This window comes from Tachypleus tridentatus, chromosome 13, assembly GCF_004210375.1.
Source record: "Tachypleus tridentatus isolate NWPU-2018 chromosome 13, ASM421037v1, whole genome shotgun sequence".
Lineage (NCBI taxonomy): Eukaryota > Metazoa > Arthropoda > Merostomata > Xiphosura > Limulidae > Tachypleus > Tachypleus tridentatus.
The window spans coordinates 213398368-213418601 of record NC_134837.1 but is presented as its reverse complement, the minus strand read 5'-3'; the positions used below and the strand labels follow the sequence as shown (position 1 = coordinate 213418601).

The following is a 20234-nucleotide window of genomic DNA, read 5'->3' as shown; positions in this document are numbered from 1 at the left end:
AATCCCTGTGATTCTCTTCAATAAATTCCAGATTTTAAGGATCTTCATTAGCCTGTGGGATCTCAGGATGTATTTATTTACAAGCCAAGTCAAAGCCACAAAAGAAGTAAACCTTTTGCCATGACTATCCTTCACTCAGCATGACAGAAAGTTTTAGTGTCTCATATCCAAATTTTTATCAAACTTCTTTGTTATACCAAGTAGTATAGCATAAAATCTTAGCTAATAATCCATATTTTTAATAGTATTTAAGTTTTAAGTTCCTAATTCTAAAAGACAATAGTTAAAAAAAATCCTGAATTTTCTGTTGTGTGAGAAATGCGATATATTCTCTCTAGGCTTTCTCTTCTCTAATTTATTCACTGCTCTTCCAATAAGTACAAGTTAAATTATTCACAATAATATTGTCATTGCTCAGACAAATCATAATTTTTATAGCCATCAGTGTTGGGTGTTTACAGAGAGCTATTGAATAGAAAATCAGAATCCTCCTACTGTGCCTGTCACATCCTGTCTTTCAGGATTTGTTAATACTTCTTTTGTGCACAATTATGTATTACCTGTAACTAGAAGAAGTTCAAGGTTCCATCTATCAAATGACATATTGTATAATGTTATATTCAAAACAGTTAAGAGTCAGTTTCACTCAGAATACAAACAGTGCACTCTTTAGAAACTTAACAGCTAGCTTGAATATGGCTCTTGCCACATACTTAGAAAGTCAGAAAAATTTTGTTAGTTAGGGGAATTTGTCTATTTTTTGTATTTTGTTAGTGTATGTTCTTTAATATATTATTTAATTAAATAAAAATTATTTAATGGATTACTACTATTACTCTAAAATAGTAGGCTTATGTGTTTTTGACAATCAACAACAAGAAAAAGGTTTGGGTAAGTACTTTATTTCTTGTTTTTCATGTTTATAAAATAAATAACAATAGTATAATAAAAATGGCTCAAGAAGCATGCATATGAGCTGCATGTTCTCTGAGTAATTTATAATGGCACAGGTTGTAGTTAGACATGGTTCAAAGAACAATCAAACAGGTAATAAAACAAAGGTGCACTGTTACGAGGTCAGTGAACTTTAATGATTCCTTTTTAGATAAGGTAGAGAAAATAACTGATCGAATTTAAAGTTTTAGTGAAAACAAAGCTTGAAATATGTTTAGGTAGTTTTAGGGATTACATGAAGGAATTGTGAGACAAGGAAAAGTATTTGTAATTTTAACATGAAAAGTACTTGGCACACATACTATTCAAAACAAATACTTAATATATTCATGTACAAATCTTTATCTTAGTTTATTAAAATACACTTTACTAAAAATGTGATTTTTTTTAACATGAAAGACTTATAATGTTAACTGAATGACTAAAATTTTGTGAAGATATACACACTAGAACTATTAAATCTATAAAGGCTTTGAATGGGTAATAAGTTATGTTTTCTGTCAAATTGACAGATTCTATTGTGAGAGAGTTAAGCTGAAAGAAATCATTATTAATAAATTTGTCAACAAAAATTATCTTTCTCATTTTTATCTTGAACCTTAAAGTCATGTTTTGTAAGCTAGTTTTTAAGCCTTAGAATAATTGTTGTTGTTTTTTTAAAACATACATGTATGTATATTTGATTGTATTATTTGATAAACCAAAAATAAATTATTCTCTCATGTTTAGGTGGAAAGAGATTCAACTACATCTATGAAGAATCTACTGAAGATTGATACTGTCAAGTCTAGAATGCAGGAAGCAAACAAAGCTTTAAGAGTTAGTTTAACTTGTAAATGATGTTATAAGAATGACAAGATGAGAAATACATCCAGACTACTAGTCACAGTACTTCTTGTGTTTCCAACAATATACAGCTTATTTCAGTCAGTGTTTTCTTAAGAGCTCCTTTACATTTAATACTGATTGTATTAGCTTAAAGCCAGTATTACCTGATTGTTACCTAAGATTTTGGACATGCTTTCTTAAGCTATATAAATCCTCTTCTAGGCTGACAACTGTTACATCAAATACTGTTCAATGTTTGAAAAAGTTATGGCATAATAACACTTTCATCAGTTTGTTATAATTTTCATTTTAGACCCTTTGAAGTAACTGTATTGTATTACATGACTTAAATAGAAGTCATTTCCCAATATCTAATAAAAATTGGATTAATGTTTCTTAAGGAGTTAATCAAGACTTCAAAAATGTCTTTTTTGTGAGTCATCAAGTTTAGAATTAGATGAAAATTCCTTTTTTTTAGTCATCTTAAATGTGCTATTAATAAAGATTAGAGGTTGTTAAATATCAGTGATAGTCATAAGTGAGCAGTAAACTACAGGAGCTAGAGCAGTTCCTTTTAAGCTAGTGGCAGGGAAGTTTGAAACCCAGTTTTCAGTTTTGTGTGAGTTATGCAATTTAAGCATAAACAAAATGTACATACACACTACTTGTTGAGGAAAGTTCATATTTACAGTGCTTTGAAGTTGAACTACTTGCACAATCTTTTACGTATAATTATTACGCATCTATGTTTATTAACTGACATTAAATGAAAGAAATAAAGTCTGTACAGAATTTTGTGAATTTGGAGTTTATTTCTAGTATTTTTGTATTGATTGGAACTTTATATGGTGTGACAGTCTTTTCAGTGATATTTAATTATATTACAAATATTACTGTATATGCAAAAAAGTTTTTTAATGAAAAATTTACTGAAATCTCTCAAACACCAAGTCAGTTTTTATAGGTGACCTGTCACCTAGAATATCAAACTCTGAAAGAAAATAATCACATTATTAGGAAGTGCTATACCTTCACTTGTATAAGTTGTATTTGTTGGTCTTAAGTGGTATTATGTATTTAGTTTTGCTACACAAATACCTGACAGGAGTTATAGTGATTTGACTGGAAAATGTTTAACAAGATATCACTATTAACAGTTTATTCTTCAAATATTAAGGTGATGATAAATTAAACAAGAACATGGTTTGGGAAATATTTTGGTAATGAGACATTTACAACTCTGGACTTTTTTTTTCAGGAATGTATTGAATATAGAAGGAAAAACAATGTTTACAAATCACAATATGTTAGTGTTATGGATAAGAAATGCATTGCATTAGAAAAGGTCTTGCAAACTAATGATTTAATAATAACCTTGATTGTATATTTATCATTTCTTTTATTACAGGAAGCTGACAATTGGACAACTTTGTCATCTGATGTAGAACAGGTTTTTGAGTCGGGAGCTGTCAGCGCTGTACGTGCATTATTTATTTTTGATCACATTAATTTTAAAAATCTGTAATGTACGTTAGTTCATTCTCGACTACAAATAATCAAGAATGTATAGTGTTTTGGAAACGTGATAACTTTCTCATAGTTTTGTGTGCAAGACACTTTCCAGTTTGTTTTTTTAAATAGTAAAATTACTTGATTATGTGCTGGTTATAAAATTATCTCTTGTAATTTAAATCTGATGTGATGATAAGTAGTTCTCACATATCATTTCGTCATGTAACTTTTAATTCAAGTACTATATGTCAAGAAAGACTTTAAAATATCAAAGTTCTGTTTCACTTTAATAATCTACAAAACATCATTATGGAGTTTGTATTGATGAAACATTTTGACTATTAATACAATTACATTGATAATTTATGTTACAAAAGGTACCTGTGGACAAGAAAGAATCTGTTTGGTCATCTGCAGCAGGATTTAATATTGACAGATGTCTGATTTTAGATTATGTGTGTACATGCATTATTATTAAAATCTGCTTTTTCTGTGCATTAAGGTAATGGAATATACATTGAGACTTCTTTCTGTGGACTTTTACGTATTTAAACTTATTTAGGTATACAATATATTCCAACAAAACACTACCTTATGTAAATGTAATTAGTAGAATTCTTTATATTTCAGATGCTGTGTGTGTGTAAAACGTTTTTATGGGATTAAGATAGACAAATTGTAGGATCATTTTGCAATGCATTTGGGACATTTTTCTAAAACATACATGGAATGGATAAAACATCTTGTTCATTCACAGATAATAAACTTTTGAATTATTTTTAGTTTTTTTTGTGTTTTGAAATTTTTAACCATTTTCATTTTTTCCTTTTCATAGATTGCTGGGAAGTTAATAGGAATGCAGAATAGTCTGGTAAGTTCTACTTTCTGAACTTACTTATCAGTGTTGTTGTTTTTTGCATGTTTGCTGTTGTTGTTATCTAGCACACACTTTAATTTTTGATAAGTTAATTGAATTATTCATCTTCATAAGAATCAATACACAGAGTGTCTGAAACTTTAGGTACTTCAGTTAATTTATAGAACATGTTTCACGTGCTGTCCTTGCAACTGAAAACAAGTTTGGAGATGGTATTTCTGTTCTCTGAATATTGTGAAGCATACTTTTATTAATGACAGTGGTCCAACACTTGTCACTGATATGTTGTTCCAGATCATCTCTTTGTATACTCATGCCTTAAGCAGTCTTGAGAAAATGTCAATTAATAAAAGTGGTAAATCATCTATGGTTCGAGACTCTTCAAATACCCTGTAATATGAATTATAAGTTGCATTTAGATGAGTCACTCTTTTGATTTCTGTAAAAAAGGGTCAAAGTTCAAGTATATCTTAAAGAAAATCCAAGAAACTGTTGTAAAAGATTCAATAAAGTGTAGTTTGAATATGATAAATGTTTAAATTTAGAATTACTGAAGGTGTCCACAATTAGTGTTGGTGTGATATTTACATTGAGTGACTTTCTCATTGTGATGTTATGTTGAGTCGTACCAGCAGTGACCAACACAAAAACTTATTATATTTAGTTAGGAACAAAAATGTATATTGCTTGAATGCAAGTTTTTGTTTCAGGTGGATTTTTAATAGTTTTATTTTAGCCACAGAGTACTTGAGATATAATGTTAAAAAAATATTATATGTTGTTACATGAAATATTTATTTATGGTGAGGATGAAGTGTGCGAATGGAGCACACAGGTACTAACTTGAGGATTTATAGTTAAGACAAATTGAAGAGACTTGAGACTAGGACTTCCAATAACACTTTTTATTTGAGTCATCAAACACTTAGTATTCACACACACACACATATATGTATCTTTATTCATGTTTATTACAGGCAATCATTTTAACTCTATTAACATGATCACTGATGTTTAAGAAAGAATGGCATTAAAATTACTTATGGAGAGCTTTGGCATGAAATGGGCTGGTTTTTACTAACAACAAGAGACATCTTCTATACTTGTTCATTGATTTCTTCTTGACTTCTCTCCTTTCTTCTGACAAAGATGAGATCTGAGATTTGAGCTTTCTAGATGATGACATCATTTGTGTCAGATTGCTTGCTAGATTTTGAATAATCTGACGTTTGTTCTACGACCTTTTATATTAGCTGAGGGGGGAATTATCAGCCTAATCTTTGTACCATGGTGTCAGCTGACTTTTTGTTTGTGATTTCTTCAGCTAGTTAGTTACTAATAGTTCATACTTATGCATTAACAAATGGTAAAGGTTTCTTTCTTGTTTACAAACTTCTAAGTTTGTTAGTTTATCATTCCCTTGAAAACAATCACCCATACTGTAGTGTCAGTCTACCATCCAAGATTCATCTTGGTTTCAACACCAATTTTTCTTAACCCCTATTAACCTCGATAGTGTCAATTCACTTCAACTCAAACATACAATGGACAGTTTCTCATCTTTACTTTATAGCTTGAGTAACCCCTTTTAACCTTGATAGTATCTGTCTGTTCAAATCTGAACAAATAGTGGATGTTTCTCAGTGGCTTTCTCTGAACCTCTGTTTAAAATACTCCTTTATTGTCCTTGACATTGTCAGTTCTACATGAACTAGATATTATTTGATCATATGGCAACATCTTTTTTGGTATGATCTTGGAGCTGTCACTGTTCTATAAACATCATTAATTCATACATATATTTTCTTAACTTCATTACTTCCTGTTTATTAAAGTAATTATTTGAGGCATCCAGATATTTAGTGATGCTTCAGAGTTGTAAAAGCCAAAATGCATTTATGCAGATAGAATAGTTTTATTACTGTCTTCCTATTATGAATTTAGAGATGGGGGTGCAAGGGGGCATGAAGAGAGTTTCTGTGAAACCTTATAAGTGTAGTAAGTGTTGGTATAATAAGCTTAAAATAAAGACATAGTGTGGATCACCTTGCTTAGAGTCAAGTACTTGAATCAATACACTTAATTTCATGATAAATGTCAATTTTGAACCTTTCATAATAGGTACATACTTGCACACTATAACATTTATGGCTAAAAGCAGAAACGCCATATAATTTTGCTTTCTTTTCTATCAATTTGCCATATCATTTAGCTACCTCTGACAAAAGTCATGATATCATCGGTAAATTAACTCTTCTTCGTAATCATGATTGGTTTATATGGGTGCACTTTGGAACTAACGTGTGAGTAATTCATCCACAGACTGGATTTATCATCAGGTGATAGTGACACCTCTTCTGAGGTGAAAGAACCAGTGCCAGTTGCAAGGTAAACATTGACTGAGTGACAACTAATTTTCAATCTATTTACTGATGCAAAGCCTAAAGACAATGCTCCATTGAACTAGCCATTTGAAATAATAAACCTCAATACAAATATGGTCAGTAAAAAATATAGTAATTATTTCAAACTTTTTTTTTAAGTGAAGAAGTTATTGTATTATTTGTGTGGATGTATAAATGTTGGAGAACATTTCATCACAAATCCTGATTACATTGAGCAAAATTTATGAAATCAAGTAGCCTGATGTTGCTACTGTTGAGTGGTATGTGTTTGTGGCATTGTTTTTATATGGTGGATTGTGTAAGTTTAACCAACCTTATCAATATTGGTATCACTCTTTTCTGTTTTTGGGGAAATTTATTTTTACTGCAGTGACATTGTAAGTTGGGACAGATTCTCTACTTTCATAAAATTCTTGTTTCTCAAATTTTGCAGATGTTCAAAGAGAGCATGATTAAACTCAAATAGTAACTTTCTGTAACCTCTTGCATGAAAATATAAGAATGTAGTCAATGAAAGGGAAGACATTGCAGTTGATGAATTTTTGGTAATTTGGAAGGGTAGGTTAGCTTTCTGACAATATATAAAAACCAAGAGATAATATTTTGATTTGAAACTTTTCCTTATGCTACCAACAAGAATTAATTCATGTGGGTATACCTGAAGTTTCAGCATATATTATGGAAAGGACATGTACTAATTGCTGTTTGATATGTCCCAAAACCTTTTGGTTTCAGAGAGAATTGTAGTGTATTTTGCACTAAGTGTACTTGACCAAAGACAACATATAATTGTTAACAATTGATATTTCAGTTTGAGGTTAGCTGAGTATTTATGTTTGAGAAAGACATATGTGACAGGGACAGCAAGACCAAAGAGAATCCCTCCAAAAGAAATCTCTGCTGAAGAAGGTCTACTGAAATTCAGAAGTGTATTTGTAAGGTATGATAATATTCTAACTGTGCAATGGATTGACAAAAAAGATGTTCTGCTAACTGCCACAAAGTATGAAGTTACATTGGTTGAAAAGAATAAAACATATTTTAGAGGAATATCCCAGTTCTGTGTACCCTATCATGTTGAGAAATATAATAATTACATGAAATACAAAATTGAAATATTCTGGTTATCTTGGTACTGTTATAAAAAACTGTTGACATACCACATAAATGGTGGCTTTGAAAAGGTGAGAATACAGTACTTACAGCAAAACAAAAGAGAGACGGTAATAAAAATGTGAAGTAGAGAAATCAATCCATGGTTTATTGTCTATTCCATCTCTCGAAAAAGTAAAAGGACCCCAAAAGAACTGTTGAATATATACAGGGAATATAGTAATGATGACCTACTATACTGAATTCCCTGAAGAGCCAGGCCTGTGTTACACTGAACACTTCAATGTCTGGCATTCCAAAAAAATTTTGTTCAGACCAAGTTCACTATCATCTGTAACTACTCTACTAGAATGAGCTGCAGATATGTGTATGATAATTATCAGTTATAATGAGTATCACGTATATCTATATGAACTTTCTATTAGTATATTTCAAAATTTATATCCTAAATAGCTCATATGTTACATAAGAATACAAACATATTACAGTTTTTGAAAGATTATTATAAAGATCTGTGTTATACAACAGAGTACAAAACTATGTATGGATCTCATGGTGTTGAACTTAAATCATTCCTGAGTTAAACTATTTTCTGTTATGTCTCTAGTGATTTTAATAAAAGAAACAAACTTATTTACTTGAGAAATCAACAAAATATTTTATGGTTGTTGTTGTCTGTACGTTTCATTTTATACCATAAATACACAGACTAACAAGAATAATAGGTCACACTTTCGTTGCTAAGCAACATGACATAAAACCCATTGTTAGAAAGTAGTGTTACCAAAATGCAGTGGCTTTTCTATGTATTATAAGTTGTTAATCTAACTGGTTTTTACCAATAACACTATGTAACACAATTTTTACTTTTTATTGTTCCTGACCAGAAAGTGTTATTTCCCAATTTCTTATTTCAAAATGGAAAAGACCTATTTTTTTCTCTTCAAACTTTGCTTTTGTGACCTGAGAGTGTATAACAAAAACATGATTGGAGACTATATTTGGGGGCTGGTACGTGAAAGTGATTTACATTACAGTCGTAAATCTCGAAAAACTACTCACTTCTAAACATTTTTGTATAACTTTAGTATAAATACATGTAAATCTTGATTCATATGATGTTTTATTCAGACCTTATGTAAATGAAAATGTGCAAATTTGCTCGTTTTTACATAGAAAATAGGATAATTTTTAAATTTCATTATCCAGGTCACAAAAGCAAAGTTTGAAGAGATTAATGGCCATTTTCTGTACTTTTACAACAAAAGCGATTAAGAAATAACATACTATCCAGGAACAAAATTTGTGTTACATAATGTAATTATTTCATGAATACACCATGATTTCATTTCATGAATGATCTTAATTTTGTTTGACTTGCAAAGGAATTTACCAACTTTCAGCTGCCTCAACTGTACTTTTGTGTACCTTTGTTGGTCAAGCTTGATTTTGCAAAATATATTTATTTAGGTTAGCTTTGAAATGTGAAGCAAGGTTAGGGTGGTAGTACTTTATGGGCTCTGCACTATTTCTTATAAGAATGATAAAAACTATACTGACAGCTTAGAATTCATTCAAAAGTAGTAATCACATTTGATTCGTGTGAAAATTATCAAATATATAAAAGTTGTAACCTAGTTGTTCTGTAATAGGTCTGTAGTATTATGACTTAAAAATTACATTTTGACACCAGTGGTGAGTAAAACACAGATAACTAACTTTGTAGCTGTGTATTTACATTTATTTAAATTAAGTAATGAAGTATTACATCATAAACTTTGATTTTCAATACAAAAATGTATACAATTTTTATTTCTTTAAAAGCTGTTAATTGTTCTTCGCATCTCTACTGGATGTCTAGTAAAGGTTTAGAACATATTGTGAGGGTCTTCTGGTAGGTCAGCAGTAAGGTTATGGACTTAGTGCTAAAAATCTAGGATTCAATTCCATGCAGTGAACAAAATGTAGATAACAATTGTGTAGCTTTGCACTGAGAAAGTTACGTATATTATAAGACTAGTTAATTTTACATATACCTTTCTCAGGAAATTTTGGTGGATGTTCCTGATTACAAGGAACGATGCCAGCAACTAGAAGAGCTAAAGAACAGGCTAGAGGCAATGTTGAGTCCACCATTAGTTGCAGCATTTAATGTTCAGTCAGTAGGTGAGTTGTTCCATGTTACCACATGAAATAATACATGAGTTTATCTCTTTAAATAATGAGAATACTGTGAATAAGTATCAGATTCCTAAAATGTATCTTTTTACTTGCATTGTTAATTATAAACATAAAAGTATGGGAAATGAATAAGTTGTGTTTATACTGTGTAAATATGTTTGAAGAAGTGATAAAAATAGAATGTAAAGTTTTCTCCAGTTTATTCTTTTCCACATAAAGTTGTTCTATTAAACTATATAATCAATATATTATTATAGTTATATATGAATAAATTTAGCATTAAAACATAGTTAATAAATCAGATTTTAATGTTAAAAGTATGAAACGTGTCATTTGTTTTCCAGGTCTTCTCTCTTTTCTAGTTTTTTAACACTACTATGGAAATTTGGAATTTAATGTAAATTAGTCATTATAGTATACATATTACTAAAGGAAAGCATACTTTTTATAGCCTTCAATATTATTAGTTTATGGATTCATAAACTAAAAAATTGGGCCACTTGTCACATTCTATCTTTCACAAATTACTAATAGTTTTCTGTGATCCTTTATACTATGTTATTTTAGCCAGTAGAAAGCCAAAGTTTTATTATATCAAAAATGATGTATTATGCTATGTTGCTTTTTGTACAGAATATTGACTATTTTGCCTGTAGTTTGAAAATTTCTCTTGTAATATTCATATCTAAAGGCTTAGCTACATTTTTAACTCTTTCAACCCAGGTATTCTTTATTATGTGTAAGAGAAACTTTTAGTGTCTTGCATTCAAAATTTTGTTAAACTATTTTATGTCTATGTTATGCCAATTAGTGTAGCATAAAATCTTAGCTAATAATCCATATTTTTAATAGTATATAAGCTTTACTTTTTTAATTCTAAAAGGCAGGCCTGGTATGGCCAGATGGTTAAGGCACTCAATTTGTAATCTGAGGGTTATGGGTTCAAATCCCTGTTACACCAAACATGCTCGCTCTTTCAGCCGTAAGGATATTATAATGTGATGGTCAATCCCATTATTCATTGGTAAAAAGAGTAGCCCAATAGTTGGTGGTGGGTGGTGATGACTAGCTGCCTTCCCTCTAGTCTTACACTGCTTAACTGGTGATTGATAGGGCAGATAGCCCTCGTGTAGCTTTGCACAAAATTAAAAAAACAAACAGTTCTAAAAAATCCTGAATTACCCCTAGTGAGACACACATGACATATTTTCTCTACACATTTTCTCTTCTCTATTTTTTCCACCACCCCTTGAAAGAGTAAGAAATTAAACATAAATTACTTCCTATAGAAATGTCATTTCTCAGACAAATCATAATTCTTTCAGACTTCAGTTTTGTTTGGTTACAGAGTTATCAGTACAAACTCAAACTCTTCCTGCAATACACACTTTTCACATCTTTTTTTGAGAACATGTTCATAGTTTCCTCTAATATTTAATTATATATTACGTATGACTGATAAAAAAGGTTTTAATCTATCAAGTGACATATTGCATAATGCTGTGTTCTGAATAGATGATAGTTAATTTTACTCAGAGTGCAAGCAACATTCCAATGAGAAATTTAATGACAAACTTGGATGAATATGTAATGGCTGTTGCTGCACAATTAAAAAGCCAGAAAAATTGTGAGGGGTGGGGGAAGTTGTCTACATTTTGCATGTTATTAGTCCATGTTCTTTGGTGCATTATTTTATTAAATAAAAATTTAGTGCTTTATTACCACTATAAAAAGTAGGCTTAAATGTCCTTGGCAGTTGATGACAAGAAAAATGAATATTATGTAGTTTATTTTTTTTGTTTTTCACAGCTATTCTTCATTTATTATTAAAAATAACTATAATGTACAAATAGGGATCTTTTTAGGTTAGGTAAGATTAGATTAGGTAAAATAAATAATGATAATAAAAATGTTTCACAAGGCTACTACATGAGCAGCACATGTGTAATGTAAGCTGCATGTGCTCTGTGTGATTGACAACTTATAATGGTGTAGATAAGAGTTATACATGGATCAAAGGGCAATAAAACAATAACGTTTAATTATAAACAGATGTAAACTGTTACAAGCTTAAAACTATTTAGGATAAATTAAACTAGTTTCATGTTACAATTTGAAGTCATTCTACAGGGTGTTTGGAAAGTCACTGTGCACTATTTATTAACAGACATGTTTCAATATAGAATACAGGAGGTAAATATGAATAACAATTATAAACAATGTTGAAAGTGACCCCCATTGGCATCAATACAGGCCTGGAGTCTTCTTATTTTGTTTCTAAACATCACTATCAGTTTCTGGCTTGAAATAGACTGAATAAAATATGATTACAAAACTGCACAGTGACTTTCCAAACACCCTGTAGAAAGAAAAAAGGGGTAATTTAGATATATCTTGATTTTATTTTGGTAGTTATGAGGTCAGCCAATTTACAAATCCTGTTTTGAGTTAGGGTAGTTGAGATAAAAAGTTTTAGGGATTACACAAAGAAAATTTGAGATTTTTGAGATAAGGAAAAGTAATTTTAATCTTAACATGAAAATTACCTTGCACAAAGACTATTCAAAACAAATACTCAGTATTAATAGACAAATTTTTATTTTAGTTTATTAAAATATTTCACCAAAAATATTGTTTTTTTTGTATGTAAAAGACTTGTAATACATTAACTGAAAGACAACCAAATTTTTTGAATATATACACACTGTACTGAATCTTAAAATTATTAAAGCTATAAAGATTTTAAAAGAGTACAAAGAGGTCACATAAGTTGTCTAGTTTATCAAGCCTTTGTTGAATTAGTTAAAGGCTCTTATTACACAGTTAGAAAGGCAGATAAATTTTAACACTTACAGAACATCATGCATGTTGTTGTTCTTTATTTTCAGGTACATTTTTTAATGAGATAAAATTTTTAATGTACTAGTACAAATAATTAGTTACATAAAAAGTAGGCTTAACTTTTCCTGATAGCCAATAACAAAAAAAAAAGAGAACTTGGGTAAATGCTTTACTTTTTGTTTTTGATTTTTATTCTTTATTTAATATTACAAAAACAACTAATGTATAAAATGTACAAATGTATCATGTTAGATCAGGTAAGATAACAAAAAAAAAGTATCGTGAAGTATGTGTATGAGCTATTAATTTGCTTAGTGATTTACAACTTTTGTGGTGGAATTATTAGTTAGACACTGTTTAAAAAGCAATAAAACAGTAAAATTTAAATAGAAGCAGGTGTATACTGTTACAATTTTAAGCTGTTCAGGATAAGCAACTGTTGTTACCTCTTACAATCCACTGTCATTCCAGAAAGAAAAAGTAATTTTGATTTTTTTTATGGAGGCTATTTAGATTAGCTGAATGTGTCTAGTTTTGTAGAGAAAGTGACAGATAAAATATAAAGTTTTATTGAAAAAAATTTCAAATTCATTTAGGAGATTTTAAAGATTATACAAATGAGATTTGACAATTTTCAGATGAAGAAAAGTATTTTTAATCTAAACCAGAAATTTTTTTACTTTCTGAACATTATATACTATGAGTTCATGTATTAATGGATGAATGTTTAGTAAAAATACATAATTAAAGAAATTTTGTTTTTTATATATAAGTAAAACATTTGTTGTGGCTAATGAAATGATGCTTGTGCTGATGTTTTTGATAGAGGCTGCCCAGTCATATGTGAAGATCTTTCGGGATATAAAGAGACTGTCTGAATTGCAGAAATGCTACCATAAATGTCAGAAGGTATGTGACTGATAGAACTTGCTTTGAAAATTTATCAGAAATCTTTTAATTTCAAGATGATAATGCACATCAACTCTAGTCTTGAATTAGCTTCCACTTAAATTCATGTGTTTTAAGTACATTAAGCTGGTGCATGCTGATGTCATTATAAAACAGTAGGAGGATAGCACAACTTCTGTGCACAGTAGCACCCCTATGCACTTTTCATAACTTAATTCTTTACCTTGTCATCAACCCCATAATGGCAACACCATTTTAAAACCCTTTCTTCATATATTACTGAGTTACATTGAAATTTATTCAAACCACTTTGTTATCAATATATTTCAATAAAGTTATTATTATCATGTACTTTATAGTTAAAAGTTTGTTATTATTTTAGTTTTTATTCCCCTATTTCAAAAGAAATGTTGAAAGCAGTATTGAAATCTCTCTCTTTTGTCACATAACTTACAGGCTATAAATATTGGCAAAATTTTGGAGAGTATATCTTGAAGTATAAAGAGGTAGTCATGTACAAGGTAGTCTAAATGAAAATATCGTTACTTGACCTTCTTACACATATGTTTCAATGTTATTTCACTTAATGCAGTTGAAACAAGGAATAAATTTATGTCAATCCCAGACAGTTTTGATTTCTATTTTCATGTTGAGCTTTAAAAGTTCGATGTATGTAATTACAGTTGTTAGAAAGAGCTCATTTGACACTGCAATACAACAATAGTTAATTTGAAATTGACCCAAATTGTCATCCTTGGGTAGATGTAAACTGCTTGCACTATTGTTGGTTGCTTTGTTCATGGCAGCATTTTAGATGTTTCTTACCTAACCTAAATATGTTATAATTAGATATACACTTAAATTGTATTTAGATTTTACTTTTATAATTGACTTAATTATATGTTCTTTGTGTTTTAAAATTCATTGTTACTAAACTTATATAAAAAGATTTTGTTAGTGGCTATGTTATATTTACCATTCATACCTTTCTGTTGTCTGTGGGTACCCTTTGATGTGTATTGGCTTAAATAATCAACAGTAATAAGGAAAAGAATATAAAGCATTAAAAATAAACTATAAGTGAAGAGGTGAGGACATGAAATATGACCCAAGAAAGTTATTTTAAGATTATTCTTTGAAGACTTAAAAGGCATGTTCATATTTCTATTTCTTGGTTTTAAGCATTTCATTGCACTGTATATTGGTGATAGTAGCTAGAAGTAGTGGTATGGTTGAGAAAAATGAAAATAATATGAACATTTATCTCAAAAAAAGATTTTGTATTTATATAGCAGGTTCTAGAAATTATGCAAATGAAATGAGAGAAGTATAAGATAAAAAAAAATGTTTTATGCTCAAAATGATTTTCATTTTGCAGGTGGATTGTTTAGATACCAAGCACAAAAAGCTAATGAACAATTTTTTGATATAAATATCAGAAAAAATCCAAATTAAATATGTTCTCCAACTACATACTTTTATGAAAGTTTCTGTCAAGTTCCAAACAATTCATCCACTGGTTTTACTATTGGAAAGAAATTTGAAGAGAGTTACGTAATGTCCTTCCATCTGAAGCACATTGTTATTGGGGATAATAGACATGTTCAAGTTTCTCTTCTGAGTTCAATTTGATGTGATTTGTGTTTATTAACAGAGCTGTTATTTTCGTTTTATACTGGCTTTTGTTTCAAAAGTGTTCATTACTATCTTGAATTCTTAAATAATGATGCCTTCTATAGGATCCTGTTTAAGTGGTGATGGTATACAGGCCATTATATGTTATAGCTTATAGAAGCCTTAACTTTTGAGGATCTTGCAGATTTTGTTCGACACGTTGTGGATTACTACATTACTAGGCCTCCTACCCTGTCCCTTCAGCCAGATTTCTTTCTCCTAAGTCTTGAATGGTCTATTGGACTACAAGTTTAACTTTATTATCTTTGGATAGTGACTAATCGTTTGAGGAATAACTTTAACCTTCTAGGTTTCATTCTCAGGTATGCTTATTTCCTTTTCTTTTGTTTACATTCTTTGATATTACTTGTACTTCTAGTCATGAACAAAATCTTGGGATTGTTTTGTCTTTTCTCTAAAATCTCCTCACTTACACCCAAATATTTTGTGCCCCTTGCTTTCATGACTCCTTTGTCCTGACTTGCAGCCATTCTTCCTTTCCTTTTTAGACACCTTGCTGATATCTATTTAGTCTACTTGGGGATCAGACCCTTTGGCTTCTGTTTTGCTCTCTGGTTTCCAATTTTGCATCTGTGTCATACTTTTATCACTACTCTTCTTTATTCCCTCTCTTCCTTTCACCTTTTGTCTGATACACTTCATGCTTCAGATGGGTTTTCTATAGATATTTTTCTCTTCTCTTTGCTATCTTAGCCTCTTCCACTTCTGCTCCACAATCCTTACTTAGTTACCTTGCAATTTGGGCTTAATAAGTTGAGTTACATTCCTCTACTGTATATCTACCTCCTCCTCATGTTCATGGTCTTTGTCAGGCTCGCTTTCTTTGCCTGGACATCTTTGGTAATGTTAATTTCTTATTGGATACCTGGCCTGAGGTTGCATGACTTCAGTCCTCATTATCTTTCTAGGTTTTTTTCTTTCTCTGCCTTGTCCTTTCATTCCTATTCATCTTAACTAGATCAGCCTATCCCTACCTTTCCTGTTCCATCTTCCAATGCTTCCTCTTCTCTCATCTTCCCATTATGCAGCGTCTAGTTTATCACTCTTCTTGTCAGTGTGACTATCTGATGGTTACCCATCTTTCCCAGAAGTTGATTTTAGTTTCTGCTGACACTGTTCATTTTCACACCCATTGTCTTTCTCCCAATTCCTCTTTGTTCCTCTTCGCGATTCCTTTTCTTCGCCTTCCAAGTCTGTTTGTGGTTCTTTTTCCAAATTCATGTTTTCCAGTTCCATGCTCTTCCCTTTTAAAAATACTGGCCATGATCCCTTTTGTATTAATTAATATCATCAGGGTATTTTCTCACCATTTTCTCAGCTTAGGCCTGTCATTATTTTTTTAGAATGATTCATTTCTTGATTGCCCATTCTTGGATGGTATCCTTTTCTCACATGTACTTTTTTCTTTCTTTTACAGGAGGCTACTTTGTAGACTGACTTGTAAAGACAACAAATTCCTTTAATTCCTTTCTCATGCCTACTCAGTGTTTTGTACATCATGGCATTTTCTTTATCTGTTGTCTCAGCCAGGTTCAGCCTTCTCTTTGTCTGCAAGCTATGAAGTATCTGGTCATCACAATCTGTGCTTCTTGTTTTTGTCTTGTACAAGGGTTTCTTTCACTTTTGGAGACTTTGGTTTTTTTGGAATGTCTCATTCCTTTAGATCATACACACAACACCTCCAGTAGATCTTTTGGATCTAAGGGATTCTTTCTTGGATTTCATTGTCCTCTATTCTTTACTTGAGGAATTGTAATTGTGGCTGGATCATGCCAATACTACTTCCAGTATTCCTTTACCAACTCCAATATAGAATATGCACTCATTCTACATCAATGTATTTGAACTTCTGGAGGTTCTTTGAGGATATTCTCATTTCCTGCCATTTCTGGTTGTTCAGCCAGTCACAATCCACTCGGAGAGTTTCACACTATTTTTTGCAGCAGTGATGAGAAATGGGATAATGATAACACTGTCCTTTCAGTGCAGATCATTCATCAAACAGTTAATATGACCTTTTTCTTCAGTTAGTGTATTCAGTAGAGTTGAAGTGAGCACATGTCATATGGTCTGATTGTGCCCTAACCACACTAAACGTATTGGCTCACCAACTGCTTGTGTGCAGGTGCTCAGTTGCTCATGATATCATTTTGCTCATCTCTGTGACATGTAAGGTCCTTTTCCCTTTCTTCTGTTATTTTCTAGGTTAAGAGGTATACCCTTATTGAGTGTACTCCTTTTCTTCTTGAACGTTATTCAAATGTAACACTATACATTTAGTTGGCATTTTTTGCTTACTTGACAATTCATCATTGTTAGAATTGTTTGTAGCAGCTCTATTTCTTCAAACCCATGGAATAATTGTCAAAAACATATTGTACTTGACTGGAAAGAACTTCAGAAATACACTAATTAAATAATACTCTATATAACTGTGTTTACTCCAACAATAAAACTGAATTGATAAAAAAAAAAGATTTATCTGCTCCCTTTGACAAATACTATGGTGGCTGTTTTGGTTAGAAGTTTTTCTTTCACAGTGAAAAGTTATTGTTAATTAAATGCTTATCTTCACCTCAAGGAACATCTGTTACAACAATGGCGTCAGATTGTGGAAATAGATCCTGATGGAACCATCACTGATTGGTTGAACAACTTTTATGACATCTTGTCTTCTACATGGCATTCACAGGTGAATATGTTGTTTCCAGTGTTTAAAAGTGTTGTATTAGTTTTAATTTTTCAAGCTGTTCACATTTATTTGTATTAACTAAATCATAATTCTGATGTAAAGTTTGTCTTTCAGATATTATCCACTTTTTCTTATCTGAACATAAATCTGGGCTGTGTGATAAACATATGAGGAAGGTTTTTTTCTCCATAGCTCATATAATGGCTCAGAGTTTGTTTGTTTTTTAGCTACAAACATTTAGTTAATAGCTCTGTCATCTCTTGACTAATTGGAGATATAATTGCAGTTTTGGACTCATGAGGTCAAACCCTTTTGACTGAGGTATTTGACCATGCCCAAGGCCTCACAGATTATTTTATTGACAGGTAATAAAATAAAATTGAGTATATGTGCATCCTAATACTTGTTATTGCTGATACACAAAAATATAGCTGATAAAAAGGAGAAAAGGTCTCATAGATTAATTTACTCTAATCCTGCCTGAACGAATTTTGAGTGCCATTAGCTATTAAGAATTCTGTCTTCTTTTTTTCGTTTTTATATATATATATATATACTGCTCTTTTCTTGTGTTTATTGATGTTAATATTTCTAGCTTATTCTTCACCTTATGAAGGACTTGGTATGAATGTAAATTAACAAAGACAGGACGAGCTGTCAACAAAAAACCTTCCTCAGATATTATCCACTTTGCAGGAGAGAAAGTATTATTGCCTATTTATTTACAGTACATTTTTGATAAACATCTTTCAGTTCATGAGTTCTTTATAAGAACTCATATTAAATTTCATGTACAGTTGAATCACACACTTTTCAATAATGTATTCTGTTATTACAGTATCATAATTTAACCTTTTTATAATGTTCTGTGCTTTGTCACCACATAGTTAGAAATGTGATTTTATGTTCAGTTTGTGTTGTAATGGGTAAATAATTTTACACTTCTGTTTAGATTTCAAATACCAATATCTTCTTGTTTGATTTTGCTTCTGTGTCAATTACAGCAGAAATATTTCATGATCAGTGTTACTTTAGTATAGACATTTAAAAGCAAGTTAAATAGTTATGTAAATACTGCAGTTTTTAGTTTATAGTCTTGTGAACAATAAATGTAGTTACACTTGCTCAGTTTATGAGTAATAGGCAATTATTGTTTCTTCCAGACAAGTTGGTTAGGTCAAGTATTCTTGGATCTGTCATCTGTAGAAATACTTTCCGAGGTGATGGTTGATGTGCTATCTAGCCTCGAACCCAGCCTCCACTTCTGTATCAAGGCAGCTCTGAAACAACAGGATAATCCATTGCTATTTTTAATTGACCTTAAACAGGTGAAGCTTCACACATGGGTTTGATAATAAATTTCTATATTTGAATACAAACCAAAATTGAATAAATTTCATCAGTTTTGGATAATAATCACAAGGTGTGTGACAGTTTTTCCAGAATTCTGAAAAGGATGTTGCAAAACCAATAAAAGTATTGTCTTTTCCTTCCAGTGTAGACCATATATTCAATCAAAGCATTTTTGAGATTAGTTACTTGCATAAGGTTTGAAAATAAAGATACATTTAGTAAATGGGTTTATGAAACTTGTGTACTGATGCTCCTGTTTTGCAATTTATTTCTTTTAAACTGAGAACTGGATGGACTTCTTGTTGATGTTTTTTTAAATTTTAATAACAACTAAGTGTTTCCACTTACCTAAATTTTGTAAATGATTTCAGCAGTAAAACTTTATTTTTCAGATTACTGATAGATTTGCTAGAGGTATAGAACTAGCCATTACCTCCATTGATTCTGGTAAGATTTTGTTGATTAAGTTTGTTTTTTTTAGTTTTTATTTTAGGATTTTCATCCTTAAAGTCAAACAGTAGTAGCCATAACTTTTATTCAAAATAACTTTTTTCTTGTACTAGTAAGTTTCAGCATGTAAATTGTGAAATTTAGATTGTTTCATCAGTGTACTGTTAACAGTTTATCCATAGCTTTGTATAAGTGAGATGAATCTTAATAAGTTTGGCATATATTTGCACTTCGTTGTATCTGGACAAAAGTTACTTATCATTCTTGTCTCAAGTCATTATGGGCCATCCTTTTTTCTTTAGAAGTATTATACTAAATAAAAATAATCACATTCTGATACAGTATACTGTAATTTCCTGAATATATTATTGTCCAAATTATAAAGAATGTAACATGCGCTCTAATCTTCATGAAAAAAGTCAAA

At 30.7% G+C, this 20234-nt stretch overlaps 1 protein-coding gene across 5 annotated transcripts in view; it reads left to right on the top strand.

Annotated features, from left to right (window-relative positions):
* Cog7 (conserved oligomeric Golgi complex subunit 7) overlaps positions 1-20234 on the top strand; it is a 58410-nt gene that overhangs the window by 12148 nt on the left and 26028 nt on the right. For all 5 annotated transcript variants that reach the window (XM_076477441.1, XM_076477440.1, XM_076477439.1 and 2 more), the window contains 8 exons: positions 1684-1773; positions 3191-3259; positions 4130-4165; positions 9735-9855; positions 13538-13620; positions 17897-18007; positions 19171-19335; positions 19753-19807. In XM_076477441.1, coding sequence (XP_076333556.1) covers positions 1684-1773; positions 3191-3259; positions 4130-4165; positions 9735-9855; positions 13538-13620; positions 17897-18007; positions 19171-19335; positions 19753-19807 — 730 coding nt within the window. The remainder of the gene's footprint in view (positions 1-1683; positions 1774-3190; positions 3260-4129; positions 4166-9734; positions 9856-13537; positions 13621-17896; positions 18008-19170; positions 19336-19752; positions 19808-20234) is intronic.